Source organism: Bombina bombina, chromosome 4 (genome assembly GCF_027579735.1).
Source record: "Bombina bombina isolate aBomBom1 chromosome 4, aBomBom1.pri, whole genome shotgun sequence".
Lineage (NCBI taxonomy): Eukaryota > Metazoa > Chordata > Amphibia > Anura > Bombinatoridae > Bombina > Bombina bombina.
In genome coordinates, this window is record NC_069502.1 from 238,829,192 (window position 1) to 238,848,215 (window position 19,024).

The window sequence follows — 19,024 nt, forward strand, 5'->3', positions numbered from 1 at the left end:
AGTTTATCTCTACTGTCTCTACATGGGTCTTGCAGCTCAGCAATGGAACAGTTAAAGGGACAGTCTACACCAGAATTTTTATTGTTTTAAAAGATAGATAATCCCTTTATTACCCATTTCCCAGTTTTTCATAACTAACACATTTATAATAATATACTTTTAACCTCTGCGATTATCTTGTATCTAAGCCTCTGCAAACTGCCCCTTTTTTCAGTTCTTTTGACAGACTTGCAGTCAAGCCAATCAGTGCCTGCTCCCAGATAACTTCTCGTGCACGAGCACAGTGTTATCTATGTGAAATACGTGAACTAACACCCTCTAGTGGTGAAAAACTGTTAAAATGCAATCTGAAAGAGGTGGGCTTCAAGGTCTAAGAAATTAGCATATGAACCTCCTAGGTTAAGCTTTCAACTAAGAATACCAAGAGAACAAAGCAAAATTGGTGATAAAAGTAAATTGGAAAATTGTTTAAAATTACATGCTCTATCTGAATCATGAAAGTTTATTTTGGCCTAGACTGTCCCTTTAATCTGCATTTTGGTTTGTCTCAGATATTCAGAAATAAAAGGTTTAATTACAAGTTTATTATGTCTAAGAAGCACAGAGTAGTGGGGTCAATGTCTAGTTTAATCTGTCTCAGACATACAGCACTAAGGGGTCAATGTCTAGACTGTCTCACAATTAGAGTTTTGGCGACTTTAACATCTACCTTTCATTTGTCTCAGACCTATTGCATTGGAGGGGTTAAGGTTGAGTTTTTATTTGTATTAGACACGCAGCACTAGAGGGGTTAATGTCCTAGATCTGCTCTTTGGACTTATTAATATAGATATTGTCCCTTGTCAGTTAATCTGTGACTTTTAAACCTTTTTATCAAGATCTAAAGTATACTTCTCCTCAGGAGCATATAAATCTGCCTAGAATGTGTGCCTGCTGCACTCTCCTGTCCTCTGCCACTCTCTGCACCAGCTCCTCTCCCCTCTCATTAGCATCATGCCTGCTGACTACAATGGCACCTGGGTCATGGAGAAAAATGAAAACTTTGATGGATACATGAAGGCTTTAGGTACTGTGCACATAGTGGTGCTCTGCACTGAGGGGGGGAGGGACAGTTTGGCTGAATAATATTATTGAGTAGACATATACATAGCAAGTTCCCTCTAATAGAATAATTAAGTAGCTCTAATTATTAGACAAGGTTTTGGTTGTAGAATTTCAAACTATTTTAAATGAAATAATGAATGAACATATATTGTTATGACGATTATTAATTATCAACATCACAGGGAACATTGCTGAAAACATACAGATAATAATATATCAACTATAATTCCTACCAGTTGTAACTGGTGATTTCTTAAAGTTGGTTAGGTAGAAGACTCCATCTATTTCTTATTTTGTATATGTTACTTCTACCTTTCACTCACACATCTGGTAATATAAATATAATATCCACAACTGATATCACTTTACAATAATAATAAGATTGGAGTTGTTTGCCATAAACTCACAGGAGTCGATTTACCAAGCAGTCAATCGGGCCCAATGTATCTGCTTCCGCGCGAGCCTTCAAGCTTCCCGGAAACAAGAGTTAAAAAATCAGCGGAAGTTGATTGACACCCCTGCTAGCGGATGATTGACCGCGAATTTGCAGGGGGCGGCATTGCACAAGCATTTCTTGTGAAATGCTTGTGCAATGATAAATACCGACAGCATATGCTGTCAGCATTTATCGATGTGCGGCAGACATGATCTCTAGAGCGATGTCTCTGCTATTAAACTCTCTCTCTGATGATCAACTGTTTTCTCTGCAGATTAACTTACAAGCCGCCCGCCCTCGCTACCAATCAATCAGTACCACAAAGGCACGCAAACTTCTCCCTCCTCTGTTTACACATGTCCACCACTGCAGGGAACTGTAGTTCTTCGGCTGCAGAGCTGCTAACCGCCGCAGATATTGCATGCCATAGCACGGTGATGGACATAAAATTAGTATCAGCACAAGCTGCTAAAAGTTAAAATAAAAGTTAAAGCTAGTCTACTCCAAAAAAATGTATTGTTTAAAAAGTTAAATAATACCTGTATTACCCATTCCCCAGTTTTGCATAACCAATGCTGTTATATTAATACACTTTTTACCTCTGTGATTGTCTTATATCTAAGCCTCAGCAGACTGCCCCTTATCTCTGTTCTTTTGACAGACTTGCACTTTAGCCATTCAGTGCTGGCTCTTAAATAACTCCACGGCAGTGAGCACAATGTTATCTATATGACACACGTGAACTAACAGTGTATAACTGTGAAAAACTGTAAAAATGTACTGAGATAAGAGGCAGAAACGGCTTAGAAATTATCATAAAAGCCTACCTAGGATTAGCTTTCCACAAAGAATACCAAGAGAACAAAGTAAGTTGGAAAGTTGTTTAAAATTGCATGCCCTATCTGAATCATGAAAGTTTAATTTTAACTAGTCTGTCTCTTTAACAGTCACAATAAAAAAGGGACATTTTGGGATCCCTTAAAAAGTTCTGAGGACGTCTAGTCACCCTACTATACCTTACCATTTAGGGAAATAAATCGATTTATCTACCTACAGGGATTAAAAAATATTACACTATGTTTTAATAGGGAGAGAAAAAAGTTACCAGTTCAGAAAAAAAATGTTACTAGGTGAATACGTTCTTACTCATCCGCAGCAATTTCTTACTAGTAATAATAATTAGCGGATCAGTAAAAAGTTCCATATAGATATTATAATGGCAACAATTGGTGTATGGCTTCATATAAAACTATGAGATTCTAATTAGTAAACTGGCTCAGGTTTTTTACATGCCAGTCAAATGGGTCTGTAACCCCCAAACCATCAATATATTTGACTTGTTTATGTGAAAATCCTGAGAATGCAATTTTAATTCCTAATATCCCAATATCTATCTATCTATCTATCTATCTATCTATCTATCTATATATATATATATATATATATATATATATATATATATATATATATTATACTGTATATTGGAACTATGATTTCAAATGGCTATGTCAAATGATTCCAGGACCGTTGGGAAATAATCAACGCTTTGATTTCCACTGTTATTCAAAAGTTAAATTATATTATCTCATCTGAATGATTTAAATGTGAGATTTCTATATTTATTTAATATTATAAATAATTGAAAGAGGGGAGGTTTACTGATAAATAATATCTAACTTGCATTTTATAATGCAGCAGTACTTCAATGTCTATATATTCAGATGATAGACCTAGGGTAATATTTATCATTATGCAATCGGACAGGATTCACATGTTGCAAACATGTCTGCATCTTATAGCAAATTGTGGGGCAAATTTGTTTCCCATATTTATCATTGCATGAGGGAACACTCATGCAATACTGCCCCCCTACCCTCACGCAACCAATTGTGTGAAAGTAGGGCTTGTCAATCACCCCAGTCGAATGAATCTAGGGTGATTTTCATCACAAGCGTTTTAAACCTGCAACCGATTGGGGAATTTGCCTCGTAATAAATCTTGCCCCAATAAGCAGTTCCACTTCATCTATAGAATTTGTTGTATGCTTGAGATTATTGAAGACTGTGCTTGCTTTATACATCTAATATTGATGAGACTAAACATGAATGGAATTAACTTATTCCGCAAACAGATTTCTAACTTATTTATGTCTGAGACCCCAATGAAAAAAGTCTTTAATTGGAATTTGCAAAAAAAAAATGATGGAACAAGGTTCCACAAAAGGAATACTATATTAGCACTCTATGCCCAGACTATTTTATAGGTGGGAACTCAATAGATAAAATATAACTTTTATGAAAACTTTAAAAGATGGGCAACAACGAACATATTAAAATCCTTATCTGAAATTCAGTTATTAATATTTTAATGTCTCCTGGTATCAATAGTACCGCCTTTTAATTCTATGTGTAATATCACAGAGACACTGCAGTTAAATTATCAAAATTGCCACTGGTTCACCTTAATGCGTATGTAGAATGGGCTATCACTTTAATTTAAGGGTTAAAATATCACTCTTATCACTTTCAGTGTTAATGATGGTTGATAACCACAATGTATTCAACATATTTAAAAAATATCACTTGCATCATGGCAGACATGGTTGTGAATTGCTATTCATTCAACACACTTTGGATTTCATATTTTGGGCTGTCAATTTATATAAGTGGTTTGTGTCGACAACAGTTACACTATTGGCGTGGTTGCTAAATAACAACAATTAATTTAATAAATGGCAACTTTCTACAATTCTATGTGCTGTATTGTGTGTTTGTGATATAGTTTTAATTATTCCTTTATTTCGGTTTATTTCGTCAATACCACAATATTATACAACTTATATTGCTATTTAATTGGAATTTGTCTATTTTTTTTTTGTTTTAACAGACATTGACTTTGCCACCAGGAAGATTGCTGCTCACCTAACACAGACCAAGGAGTTCATCCAAGAAGGAAATGTCTTTAAAACTAAAACACTGAGCACGTTCAGAAACTATGAGCTCAACTTCACTGTGGGAGTTGAATTTGATGAACATACCAAGGGGTTGGATAACCGGGTAGTAAAGGTATGCAGAATCATATATGGAGTATTAATGATCATGCTAATAGACAATAAGGTGGAGGACTATCGCTCAAAAAGGATAATTTCTCCTTAAAGGGACATTAAACACCTGGATATTTTTTATATAAAATGTTTAGTTATGCATAATGAAACACAGCAGTTTGACTATAGGTTTGGAATTTGGAGAGCAGGGTAAAATCCTCAGACAGTTAACTACAAGCAAGTTGCAGCTATTGGATACACTCACTTAACATTTTTTGGAAGTTTACTACTTATATCAGAGGCATTTAAATGTTTCTTTATTTACACAAGGACTTTATGTGCACAGTTTATTTTCACATTGTTTTTTTTAATTAATTATTTTTGTGAATATACACTGATCGTATTTGACTTATATATTTTATATCACCTTTAAAAGGACACTGAACCCATTTTTTTTTCTTTCGTGATTCAGATAGAGCATGCAATTTTAAGCAACCTTCTTTACTCCTATTATCATTTTTTCTTCGTTCTCTTGCTATCTTTATTTGAAAAAGAAGGCATCTAAGCTAAAGAGCCAGCCAATTTGTGGTTCAGAACCATGCACAGCACTTGTTTATTGGTACTGTCCAATCAGCAAGGACAACCCAGGTTGTTCACAAAAAATGGGCCGGCATCTAAACTTATATTCTTGCTTTTCAAATAAAGATACCAAGAGAATGAAGAAAATTTGATAATAGGAGTAAATTAGAAAGTTGCTTAAAATTGCATGCTCTATCTGAATCACAAAATAAAACATTTGGGTTCAGTGTCCCTTTAAGCAATGTAGGCAACTGCCTAAGGGTGCCTTCTGCCTTACTGGTCAGGTTCTAACATTTTGTAAACCACTCCCTAATGTTTTACATTCCATGTTCTGCACACAACATCTCTGTACAGCCAGAAAATAGACAGGGGAATTAAGGTCCAGACTCTTCTTAAAGAGATATTCAAGTTCACGTTTTTTCTGCATATCAGCAATTAAATACTACATTTCAAATGAATAAATTACATATTTCAGAATTATGCAGGAGAACATGGGTTAATATTATTTTAAAATGATGCTTTATTATTTTTTACAGTCATTAGTGTCCTGGGAAGGGGACAACCTTGTCTGTGTCCAGAAGGGGGAGAAGCAGAACCGTGGCTGGAAGCATTGGTTTGAGGGTGATAAACTCTACCTGGTAAGGGGGGCTGTTTTATTTTTTATTATTGCTGCACACAGATTATGTTAGCTCTGCTTGTGAATAAAACCCTGTAATTTATTCTTACTTTCTATAGGAGGGAGGGGGTAATTCTTACAGTATTTCTCAATGACATTAGGATTATATAGTAAAGCAGAGATGCACTAATTTATCACCAAAACCATAATTTCATAGACATGCTAAACTTTCTATACAGAATTAAAGAGACAGTAAAGTCAAAATTAATCTTTCATGATTCAGAAAGGACATGCAATTTTCAACAACTTTTCAATTTATTTCTATTATCTTATATTAAGCAGAAGAGGCAGTGCTAGATTCTTATTGGTGGTTGCAATTATATTATTTTGTAATTATTTTTGTAATATAGATTTTTAATCCGTTCTGCTTCTGCCTTGTTCGGGGGTGGTTTTCAGTGAATTGATAACTGATGACTGTCATCATAGATGTTTTAATTGTAAAAGTTATTATTTTATAGGTGGCGGCTCCTTTAAATTTGATTAGTGGAGCAGTATGAGTAAGCTATAATTAAGTGCTCATTTTCAGCATGAAACGCGTAAGGTGTTTTTAAAATGCTACAATAAAAATCATGTTTTATCCTCATTTGAGTGCAGCCATACATATCTTTTGTTTTGGCTTTACATATATGCCTCTTGTCATTGAGTTGTGTTCAACTAGCTCTCAATAGTGCATTGATGCCAAAGGATATCAAGAGAATGAAGCAAATGTAATAATAGATGTCAATTGGAATGTTGTTTCAAATTGTACACTTTATCTGAAGCTTTAAAGAAAAAATGTGGGTTTAATGAACATTTAAGATTTTCAACTTTAAACATTTTACAGAAATTAAGAACTAGCTGGCACATTTTGTCTATATCGAATTATCATCTCCATTTCGTCAAATAAATGCTTTATTCTTTGTAAAAGACTTGCTAAAAGTGATATTCTTAATGAATTTTGTTGTTTTAGGAGCTAACGTGTGATGATCAGGTGTGTCTGCAAGTTTTTAAGAAGAAAAACTGATGACCCCCAGAAATCAAAAGCTGCGTTACCACAACATGTTATTTTGCTTTGTAAAAAGCGGGTACATCTATGATACATTCTATGTATTTTTTTGTTCTTCATGAAAAATAATAAATTTGTAATGAAATTTTCATCAAATGGTGTTCTATGCATTATATGTATAGTTCTTTAACACAGAGTGCACCCTATCTACCTATCTGTCTTTCAGTTCTGCCTGTCATTGAGGGCCTGATGATCAACAAATCGCCAGCATGAGAGAAATCATGCAAAATGTTGGGGGCTTTTTTTGAAGACTTTATTTTAATTAGGGTTGCCACATTTTCCTCAAAAAAATACTTGCCATGGGTGAGGGCGGAGCCACAAAGGGGAGGGGCCAAAAGAGACAGATTCACTATATGTTTAGCTGTAGGTGTTGGCACACACAGTATACTGCATCTTAAATAAAACATTTATTATAAAAATAAAATTTCTGTAAAGGGAGTTTGAATCCTGGTAAAAATCCTGTAAATTGTTTCCATAAGTGGGACTGCAAGGATACAGATACTCTACAGGGATCAGACTGAGAGGGGAAGCAAGTTGCACAGGGATCAGGTTGAGGGGGCAGCAGGTTACACAGGGATCAGGACTGAGGGGGCAGCAGGTTGTACAGGGATAAGGTTGAGGGGGCAGCAGGTTGTACAGGGATCAGGAATGAGGGGGCAGCAGGTTGTACAGGGATCAGGTTGAGGGGGCAGCAGGATGCACAGGGATCAGGACTGAGGGGGCAGCAGGTTGTACAGGGATCAGGTTGAGGGGGCAGCAGGTTTCACAGGGATCAGGACTGAGGGGGGGCAGCAGGTTGCACAGGGATCAGCTTGAGGGGGCAGCAGGTTGCACAGGGATCAGGTTGAGGGGGCAGCAGGTTGCATAGGGATCAGGACTGAGAGGGGCAGCAGGTTGCACAGGGATCAGGACTGAGAGGGGCAGCAGGTTGCATAGGGATCAGGACTGAGAGGGGCAGCAGGTTGCACAGGGATCAGGACTGAATGGGGCAGCAGGTTGCACAGGCATCAGGGCAAGGGGCAATATGTTATCTTGGCATACAAACTGGTATGTGCCTTACCCAGCAGTACTTGCAGCGCTGAATATATCCCCTAGCTCCGCAGGCTGTGCCCCCTCTGCCGGTGTACCATGCTGTGTTAGCCTGGAAAGAGGTTACTGGGTCCGGTGCTCTCCGTGCTCAGCCGCTCTCTCACTGACAGCTGATTTTTGCTTGTCAGATCACTTAGATATGGTTTGGCGGGGACAACAGTGGGAGGGCTAAGCAAGGAGCAATGTGTTGGGCATTAACAGGCATGTATATAGTATCTGGGTGTGGCTTTAGCTCATCGGGCCCTGAGTCCTGCTTTTAGGTACTTGAAGCCTAGTAGAGAAAAGCAGAAATAATAAATGCACAAAAAACATAAACAGGGGGAATAGAAAGGTGACACAGTACATAAAGGAAAGAGTGCAAGAAGCTGAAACAAAGCCCTAGTGGTTACATTAAAGCCTGTTCAAAAAGCCAAGTCCTGTTTTTTCCTAAAACTGGGTGATCATGGGTAGATCAGAGTTTAAGTGGCACTTTATTCTAGAGGCATGTGGCCAATACTTGAGCTCTCCTCGCTCTTTTCTCCATTCTATATTGTATTCATCCTTTCTTGGATGCCCTCTATAAGGACCAATCATTTTTACAACTAAATGGTATCAAGATATATGTTTTCTTAAACACACAGATCAGTGCTGTTGTACTCAGCAATTTACATTTCTTGCATTACACATATTTATGCTCTCAGCAAAGTCTTAAAGGAAAGTCAAAATTAAACTTGCATGATTCCAACAGAGCATGTCATTTTAAGACACTTGATTATAAGATTTACTTTGTTATATTGGTGTCCTTTTTAAAAAGAATATGTACATATCCTACACTACTGGGAGCTAGCTGATGATTTGTGGCTACACACACCTGTATTGCTATTGGCTCACTAGACGTGTTTGTTTTGCTGGTTCCCAGTAGTGAATTGCTGCTCTGGAACTGACTTTAACTTTGTGTTTAATCAATTTGCAGGGGTTAAACATACAGTTATATACAAGCAAAAACTGCTCTAACATATTAGCTTTTACAACCTCTTAATTACTTTCTTATCCAGCCTTCTTTTTTGTTTCTTCTGTCTCCTACAATGCTCTTCTCTTTTATGGCCTAATAATGTTTATTCCTTTAGTACTTTAACCTATTCTAAGATCTGCATCTCCCTGTAATTAATTTACAGTCCTCTGCACTATATTCTGCTCCCAACCATCGCATTTTTACAGGATAGTCGCAAATGGGAGTTTAGTAACATTGTCCCTCCTGCCAATTTTCTTTGATTCATATTGAACCACAACCCTTAAATGCCCAACTACTGCCCCACCAATGCTCCTGAACTGCTCTGAAACATTCTTGGATCACTTTGTTATGTAAGCCACCGAATCTCTGCCCACATACTGCTTATTCTCCTCCATGGATGAAACAATGTAAAGTTTTTTGGTATTTATTACATATATATTTCCGATTAACCCCCCTTCACTCTTCTCCCTTTTAAATCTGTTACAGTTTGTTTCCATACAACCTTTAAACATCTATATCAGTAAATGTTATCGGGAAAATATATCATAGCCAGTTTCTTAGACTAACCCTGTTTACAACTAGTAGGACCACACCTCCATAATAACTAGATTGATTATATACTTCTTAGTCAATCTTCAATTGAAATTTAGTTTGAGTAGAAAAAGTTTTATGGCCAAGTTGATAGTGGAGAGTTTACATGTACACTTTAGAAAAGGGATCAAGGATGCATATATATTTGAGTGTGTATACTTTTCTTTCTTCCATTCTAATCTGCAAATCAAAACAAGGCCCTCAAAATCATTTATTAATTTTGAAGATGGTGTAATGCATAGGAAACTCTTTCATTACTGTTAATTAAACTAAACCTCTATTTACAATAAAAAAACAAACATTATTGTATGATCAACCATAGAGATCAGCTATATAATTTCCAATAGAAAGAATGAAACAAAATGCAATTACTTACGTTTGTTGGAAAATAAAATATTGATGTACAATTGTAAAGAGGAAATATTAGAACTTTTGGCACATCTCACCTCGTTCTTCAAGGTATGTGTGAATTTTAAAACCTTGTATAACTGGCAATTACAGTTCAGAACCATCTAACATAAATAAGAATAACAATATTTAATAATTTGTTCAAGCTACACACCAACATCATATTACGCCTCCAGTTATAAGTAAATTGTTTATATACAAAAACTAATATTTTTGTAATATATATATGACACAAACACATATCACTTTGAAACATATAAGTTTTTTTGTTACAATTGTTCATCTCAGTCAAAAATATCTGTGACATATTTTTAAACTACAACCCTTAAATTATAGAGACACTCACAGCTGAGATAGAACAAAGCTGTTAAATGTGACAGTGCGCATCTGTGGTGCAGTCTCTTTCACTTGGTGTTATCAGCATATTCTGGCCCTGCCATAGAAAAGAAAAATAGTTCAGGCTTGAAATAATCAACAATTCTCTCCCCAAAAAGAAACAACCAGGACCGGACTGGGATATCAGACCAGCCATGGAAATATTTGAAGACCGGACCCAGCAGCGCCCTGGCCCTGCCTCCACCCACTTTTACCCCCCTACTTTGCCTATTGCCTCTTTTCAGGTGCTCCAAAGGGGAGGAACAGCCTTAAAGAAATGTGCTATGCATGTGCACAAGGCTCGCTTCATCTGAGGAAAGATGTGGCCCTATGGCGACAGCGGCCCACGAGCCTGCTGGAAAAAGTCCTGGTATCCCGGCAATCCAGCACTGGAAACAACCAGACCCAAATATACATATTAGACTTTATGGGCCTCTTCAGTGAGAAGACGTTAAATTATTTTAGGCATGTGAAAAAGAAGTCCACATCTGGATTGGCCTTATTAAAGGGACATGAATCCTAATTTTTTTTCTTTTATAATTCATATAGAGCCTATTACCAATTTTGCTTCATTCTTCATTATCTCTTATTACAGAAGCAAAAATGCCCTGCTGGGATCTAGCTGAACACACTAGTACGTCAATGAAAAGAGGCATATATGTGCAGCTACCAATCAGCAACTAGCTTCCAGCTCATAAGCCTACCTAGGTATGCTTTTCAACATAGGATACCAAGAGAACTAAACAAATTGGAAACTTGTATGCTGTATGCTATGAATCATGAAAGAAAAATGTGTGTTTCATGTCCATTTAATCTTGGGATAACTAAACCCAGGGTAATTTTAATGGTACCTCGTCCGCTAGTCTGGATGTGATCCCAAAACGTCAGGTTTCACCGTAAATTGTTAATAATTTCTACAAATTCAGTGAGTGTGGATCTCTCTACTATTGGATTATTTATCGATAGATAGATAGACAAATAGATTGATAGATAGATAGATAGACAAATAGATTGATAGATAGATAGATAGATAGATAGATAGACAAATAGATTGATAGATAGATAGATAGATAGATAGATAGATAGATAGATAGATAGATAGATAGATAGATAGATATTGTAGGGAATCTACATTCTTACTTTAGCAAAAAGATAACGATCGAGGTGCAAGTATAAAAAGTATTAAATAACCGATGAAGACACTGCACTCACTGGATTTTAAAAAATAACTAATATATTTTATTCAAGTGATATTGCAGGAACTAGCTCCCATTCCTCAGGCCACCCAGACCGCACAAACATTACTAACATTTAAAGCACTGAACATCACCCTGGGCCAGATTACAAGTCGTGCGGTAAATCTGATGTTAGCGAAAACACCACTAGCGGTCTGGTTTTTACGATTCTAGTGATCCGCTCGTATTAGAAGTATAAAAAAATAATTTTTTTCACTAGCGGTAGCCCGAGAATCGCAAACATCGCTAGCAGAGTTTTGGCGTTCTCATGCATCTGTTCTCTCATAGAAATCCATTGAACATTGCAAAAACTAAATAAGACTATTAACCCCTAAACCGCCATCCCCCCACAACGCAAACTACATAAACTATTAACCCCTAAACTGCCATTCTCCCACATCGCAAACTACATGAATAAACTATTAACTCCTAAACCGCCATCCCCCCACATTGCAAACACTAAATAAAAGTATTAACCCCTAAACCACCATCCCCCCACATCACACAGTAATAAACTAATAACTAAACCCCCTAACCTAACACCCCCTAACTTAACCCCAATTAAAATACCCATAAACAAAATTAAAACTATACTAACTACCTTAAAAAAAACTTACCTATAAAATAAAATTTAAACCTAAGCTTACCCTAAAAGATCTAACATTACTAAAAAATTTTTTACAAAAAATAAAAAACCTAATATTACCACAAAAACTACCATTACAAAAAATAGCAAAATCTACCCTTACAAAAAATAACAAACAAAATTACCAAAAATAAAAAAAATTCCTATTCATATCCATAAAAATTAAAAAAAAAAAACACTCCAATTTTTTTAAAAAAACTAACTCTAACCAATGATGATGGGCGGTGCTACATCTTCATCCCCGCGGCACTCCATCTTCATTCATCAGGGGTCCTTCTTCATCCCGGCCACGGTCCATCTTTCGTCTTCATTCTTCATCGGCGATAGTGGCGATGACGTCGGTCCTCATCTTAAGCCAAGCAAAACGGAGCTCCCTCTTCATGCTGTCTCCAGCCACACACTGAAGATTGAATGCAAGGTACCCCTTTTATATAGGGGTACCCTTGCTTTTCTATTGGCTGATTTGATTCTTCAAATTTAAATCAGTCAATAGGATGAATGCTTTTTCCTTTCATCCTATTGGCTGATTTGAATTTGTATTTATAACTAGAATTCTGCCTATAAGTCTTGTAAACTGTCCAAAAGTTAACTAGCTCCAAAATGTATGCAAATATAAATAATATTTGGTGAGATGCTTTTTGTATTGAGTCTATGGCCTCTAGTTATCAAGGTCTGGCGGACCTGATCCGACACTGCGGATCAGGTCCGCCAGACCTCGCTGAATACAGCGAGCAATAGCTCGCCGTATTCAGCATTGCACCAGCAGCTCACAAGAGCTGCTGGTGCAACGCCGCCCCCTGCAGACTCGCGGCCAATGGGCCGCCAGCAGCGGGGTGTCAATCAACCCGATCGTACTCGATCGGGTTGATTTCCGGCGATGTCTGTCTGCCTGCTCAGAGCAGGTGGACAGGGTTATGGAGCAGCGCTCTTTGTGACCGCTGCTTCATATTTGCACACGGGGCTTGATAAATATCACATACGGAGCTTGATAAATATGCCCCTATGTGTATGTCTGGTATCAGTTGAAACGCGTTAGACAAATGCTACCGATACCTATTCATGAAAGAACTGCTGTTATAATACTTACTGAATAAAGCGATCGGCTGTAGTTTGTTCTCATTCAACTGCAGGAGGGCAGCCCCTAACCCATAACTGCTTGTATCAGCACTAACCACAGTCTTTTTGGAAGGGTCGTAGAACCCCAACACTGGGGCAGACCCCAGCAGGGACTTGACCTGCATAAAAGATTCTTCCTGTGAAGGTCCCCAGACCCAGGCAACATCTTTCTTTAGCAACTCTGTGATAGGGTGTAGTATTGTGGATAAGTCTGGAAGGAACCTGCCCACATAATTGACAAGGCCCAATATTTATCTCAGCTCATGTAAATCAGAAGGACTTTTCATCTGTTTAATAGCACAAATTTTCTCGGGGTCTGGCTTGATGCCATCCCCATTGATGATATGTCCAAAGTAACATAACTCAACTTTCCTAAAAGGGCATTTCTCTTTATTTAGCTTCAGCCCAGACTCTCTAATAGTCTGCAGCACACAGCTCAATTGCTGATCATCGGCTAGATTTAGAGTTTGGCGTTAGCTGTCAAAACCAGCGTTTAGAGTCTCCTAACGCTGGTTTTGGGCTACCGCTGGTATTTAGAGTCAGTCAGGAAAGGGTCTAACGCTCACTTTCCAGCCGCGACTTTTCCATACCGCAGATCCCCTTACATCAATTGCGTATCCTATCTTTTCAATGGGAACTTTCTAACGCCGGTATTTAGAGTCGTGGCTGAAGTGAGCGTTAGAAATCTAACGACAAAACTCCAGCCGCAGAAAAAAGTCAGTAGTTAAGAGCTTTCTGGGCTAACGCCGGTTTATAAAGCTCTTAACTACTGTGCTCTAAAGTACACTAACACCCATAAACTACCTATGTACCCCTAAACTGAGGCCCCCCCACATCGCCACCACTCTATTAAAAATGTTTAACCCCTAATCTGCCAACCGCACACCGCCGCCACCTACGTTATCCCTATGTACCCCTAATCTGCTGCCCCTAACATCGTCAACCCCTACATAATATTTATTAACCCCTAATCTGCCGCCCCCGCTATCGCTGACACCTGCATATTTTTTTAACCCCTAATCTGCCGCTCCGTACACCGCCGCAACCTACATTATACCTATGTACCCCTAATCTGCTGCCCCTAACACAGCCGACCCCTATATTATATTTATTAACCCCTAATCTGCTGCCCCCAACGTCGCCTCCACCTACCTACAATTATTAACCCCTAATCTGCCGACCGGACCACACCGCTACTATAATAAATGTATTAACCCCTAAAGCTAAGTCTAACCCTAACACTAACACCCCCCTAACTTAAATATAATTTAAATCTAACGAAATAAATTAACTCTTATTAAATAAATTATTCCTATTTAAAGCTAAATACTTACCTGTAAAATAAATCCTAATATAGCTACAATATAAATTATAATTATATTATAGCTATTTTAGGATTAATATTTATTTTACAGGCAACTTTGTATTTATTTTAACCAGGTACAATAGCTATTAAATAGTTATTTACTATTTAATAGCTACCTAGTTAAAATAATTACAAAATTACCTGTAAAATAAATCCTAACCTAAGTTACAATTAAACCTAGCACTACACTATCAATAAATTAGTTAAATGCAATACCTACAATTATCTACAATTAAACCTAACACTACACTATCAATAAATTAATTAAATACAATACCTACAAATAAATACAATTAAATAAACTAACTAAAGTACAAAAAATAAAAAAGAACTAAGTTACAAAAAATAAAAAAAATATTTACAAACATTAGAAAAATATTACAACAATTTTAAACTAATTACACCTACTCTAAGCCCCCTAATAAAATAACAAAGCCCCCCAAAATAAAAAAATGCCCTACCCAATTCTAAATTAAAAAAGTTCAAAGCTCTTTTAAATTACCAGCCCTGAAAAGGGCCATTTGCGGGGCATGCCCCAAAGAATTCAGCTCTTTTGCCTGTAAAAAAAACACATACAATACTCCCCCCCCCAACATTACAATCCACCACCCACATACCCCTAATCTAACCCAAACCCCCCTTAAATAAACCTAACACTAAGCCCCTGAAGATCTCCCTATCTTGTATTCACCACACCGGGTTCACCGATCCGTCCAGAAGAGCCTCCGATGTCTTCATCCAAGCCCAAGCGGGGGCTGAAGAGTGACGTCCATCCTCCGGCTGAAGTCTTGATCCAAGCGGCAAATGAAGAAGTCCATCTTCGGGAAGAAATCTTCATCCTATCCGGCAGAAGAGGACATCCGGACCGGCAAACATCTTCATCCAAGCCGCATCTTCTATGTTGTTCCATCCGATGACGAGCGGCTGATCTTGAAGACCTCCGGCATGGATCCATCCTCTTCGTTCGACGTCCAACTGAAGAATGAAGGTTGCTTTAAGGGACGTCATCCAAGATGGCGTCCTTCGAATTCCGATTGGCTGATAGGATTCTATCAGCCAATCGGAATTAAGGTAGGAAAATTCTGATTGGCTGATGAAATCAGCCAATCAGATTCAAGTTCAATCCGATTGGCTGATCCAATCAGCCAATCAGATTGAGCTCTCATTCTATTGGCTGTTCCGATCAGCCAATAGAATGCGAGCTCAATCTGATTGGCTGATCCAATCAGCCAATCGGATTGAACTTGAATCTGATTGGCTGATTCCATCAGCCAATCAGAATTTTCCTACCTTAATTCCGATTGGCTGATAGAATCCTATCAGCCAATCGGAATTCGAGGGATGCCATCTTGGATGACGTCCCTTAAAGGAACCTTCATTCTTCAGTTGGACGTCGAACGAAGAGGATGGATCCGCGCCGGAGGTCTTCAAGATCAGCCACTCGTCATCGGATGGATTAATATTTATGTTACAGGCAACTTTGTATTTATTTTAACCAGGTACAATAGCTATTAAATAGTTATTTACTATTTAATAGCTACCTAGTTAAAATAATTACAAAATTACCTGTAAAATAAATCCTAACCTAAGTTACAATTAAACAGTACACAATCAGCCAATCAGATTGAGCTCGCATTCTATTGGCTGTTCCGATCAGCCAATAGAATGCGAGCTCAATCTGATTGGCTGATCCAATCAGCCAATCGGAATTTTCCTACCTTAATTCCGATTGGCTGATAGAATCCTATCAGCCAATCGGAATTCGAGGGACGCCATCTTGGATGACGTCCCTTAAAGGAACCTTCATTCTTCAGTTGGACGTCGAACGAAGAGGATGGATCCGCGCCGGAGGTCTTCAAGATCAGCCACTCGTCATCGGATGGAACAACATAGAAGATGCGGCTTGGATGAAGATGTTTGCCGGTCCGGATGTCCTCTTCTGCCTGGATAGGATGAAGATTTCTTCCCGAAGATGGACTTCTTCATTTGCCGCTTGGATCAAGACTTCAGCCGGAGGATGGACGTCACTCTTCAGCCCCCGCTTGGGCTTGGATGAAGACATCGGAGGCTCTTCTGGACCGATCGGTGAACCCGGTGCGGTGAATACAAGGTAGGGAGATCTTCAGGGGCTTAGTGTTAGGTTTATTTAAGGGGGGTTTGGGTTAGATTAGGGGTATGTGGGTGGTGGGTTGTAATGTTGGGGGGGTATTGTATGTGGTTTTTTAACAGGCAAAAGAGCTGAATTCTTTGGGGCATGCCTGCAAATGGCCCTTTTCAGGGCTGGTAAGGTAAAAGAGCTTTGAACTTTTTTAATTTAGAATAGGGTAGGGCATTTTTTTATTTTGGGGGGCTTTGTTATTTTATTAGGGGGCTTAGAGTAGGTGTAATTAGTTTAACATTGTTGTAAGATTTTTCTAAAATTTGTAAATATTTTTTTATTTTTTGTAACTTAGTTCTTTTTTTATTTTTTTTACTTTAGTTAGTTTATTTCATTGTATTTATTTGTAGGTATTTGTATTTAATTAATTTATTGATAGTGTAGTGTAAGGTTTAATTGTAGATAATTGTAGGTATTTTATTTAATTAATTTATTGATAGTGTAGTGTTAGGTTTAATTGTAACTTAGGTTAGGATTTATTTTACAGGTAATTTTGTAATTATTTTAACTAGGTAACTATTAAATAGTTATTAACTATTTAATAGCTATTGTACCTGGTTAAAATAAATACAAAGTTGCCTGTAAAATAAATATTAATCCTAAAATAGCTACAATATAATTATAATTTATATTGTAGCTATACAGGGAGTGCAGAATTATTAGGCAAGTTGTATTTTTGAGGATTAATTTTATTATTGAACAACAACCATGTTCTCAATGAACCCAAAAAACTCATTAATATGAAAGCTGAATAGTTTTGGAAGTAGTTTTTAGTTTGTTTTTAGTTATAGCTATTTTAGGGGGATATCTGTGTGTGCAGGTGACTATTACTGTGCATAATTATTAGGCAACTTAACAAAAAACAAATATATACCCATTTCAATTATTTATTTTTACCAGTGAAACCAATATAACATCTCAACATTCACAAATATACATTTCTGACATTCAAAAACAAAACAAAAACAAATCAGTGACCAATATAGCCACCTTTCTTTGCAAGGACACTCAAAAGCCTGCCATCCATGGATTCTGTCAGTGTTTTGATCTGTTCACCATCAACATTGCGTGCAGCAGCAACCACAGCCTCCCAGACACTGTTCAGAGAGGTGTACTGTTTTCCCTCCTTGTAAATCTCACATTTGATGATGGACCACAGGTTCTCAATGGGGTTCAGATCAGGTGAACAAGGAGGCCATGTCATTAGATTTTCTTCTTTTATACCCTTTCTTGCCAGCCACGCTGTGGAGTACTTGGACGCGTGTGATGGAGTATTGTCCTGTCTGGCCCATCAAGACTCACTCTCATTTCATCAGTCCATAAAACCTTAGAAAAATCAGTCTTGAGATATTTCTTGGCCCAGTCTTGACGTTTCAGCTTGTGTGTCTTGTTCAGTGGTGGTCGTCTTTCAGCCTTTCTTACCTTGGCCATGTCTCTGAGTATTGCACACCTTGTGCTTTTGGGCACTCCAGTGATGTTGCAGCTCTGAAATATGGCCAAACTGGTGGCAAGTGGCATCTTGGCAGCTGCAAGCTTGACTTTTCTCAGTTCATGGGCAGTTATTTTGCGCCTTGGTTTTTCCACACGCTTCTTGCGACCCTGTTGACTATTTTGAATGAAACGCTTGATTGTTCGATGATCACGCTTCAGAAGCTTTGCAATTTTAAGAGTGCTGCATCCCTCTGCAAGATATCTCACTATTTTTGACTTTTCTGAGCCTGTCAAGTCCTTCTTTTGACCCATTTTGCCAAAGGAAAGGAAGTTGCCTAATAATTATGCACACCTGATATAGGGTGTTGATGTCATTAGACCACACCCCTTCTCATTACAGAGATGCACATCACCTAATATGCTTAATTGGTAATAGGCTTTTCGAGCCTATACAGCTTGGAGTAAGACAACATGCATAAAGAGGATGATGTGGTCAAAATACTAATTTGCCTATCCTATTAGGATTTATTTTACAGGTAAGTATTTAGCTTTAAATAGGAATAATTTATTTAATAAGAGTTAATTTATTTAGTTAGATTTAAATTATATTTAACTTAGGGGGGTGTTAGTGTTAGGGTTAGACTTAGCTTTAGGGGTTAATACATTTATTAGAGTAGCGGTGCGGTCCTGTCGGCAGATTAGGGGTTAATTATTGTAGGTAGGTGGAGGCGACGT

General features: G+C 37.7%; 1 protein-coding gene across 1 annotated transcript; it reads left to right on the plus strand.

Annotated features, from left to right (window-relative positions):
- Positions 1-959: 959 nt before the first annotated feature.
- RBP2 (retinol binding protein 2) lies at positions 960-6,903 on the plus strand. Its single transcript, XM_053708974.1, has 4 exons — positions 960-1,066; positions 4,427-4,605; positions 5,699-5,800; positions 6,788-6,903. The coding sequence occupies exons 1-4, from the start codon at positions 994-996 to the stop codon at positions 6,839-6,841; spliced, it is 408 nt and encodes a 135-aa protein (XP_053564949.1). The 5' UTR covers positions 960-993; the 3' UTR covers positions 6,842-6,903.
- Positions 6,904-19,024: the final 12,121 nt, after the last annotated feature.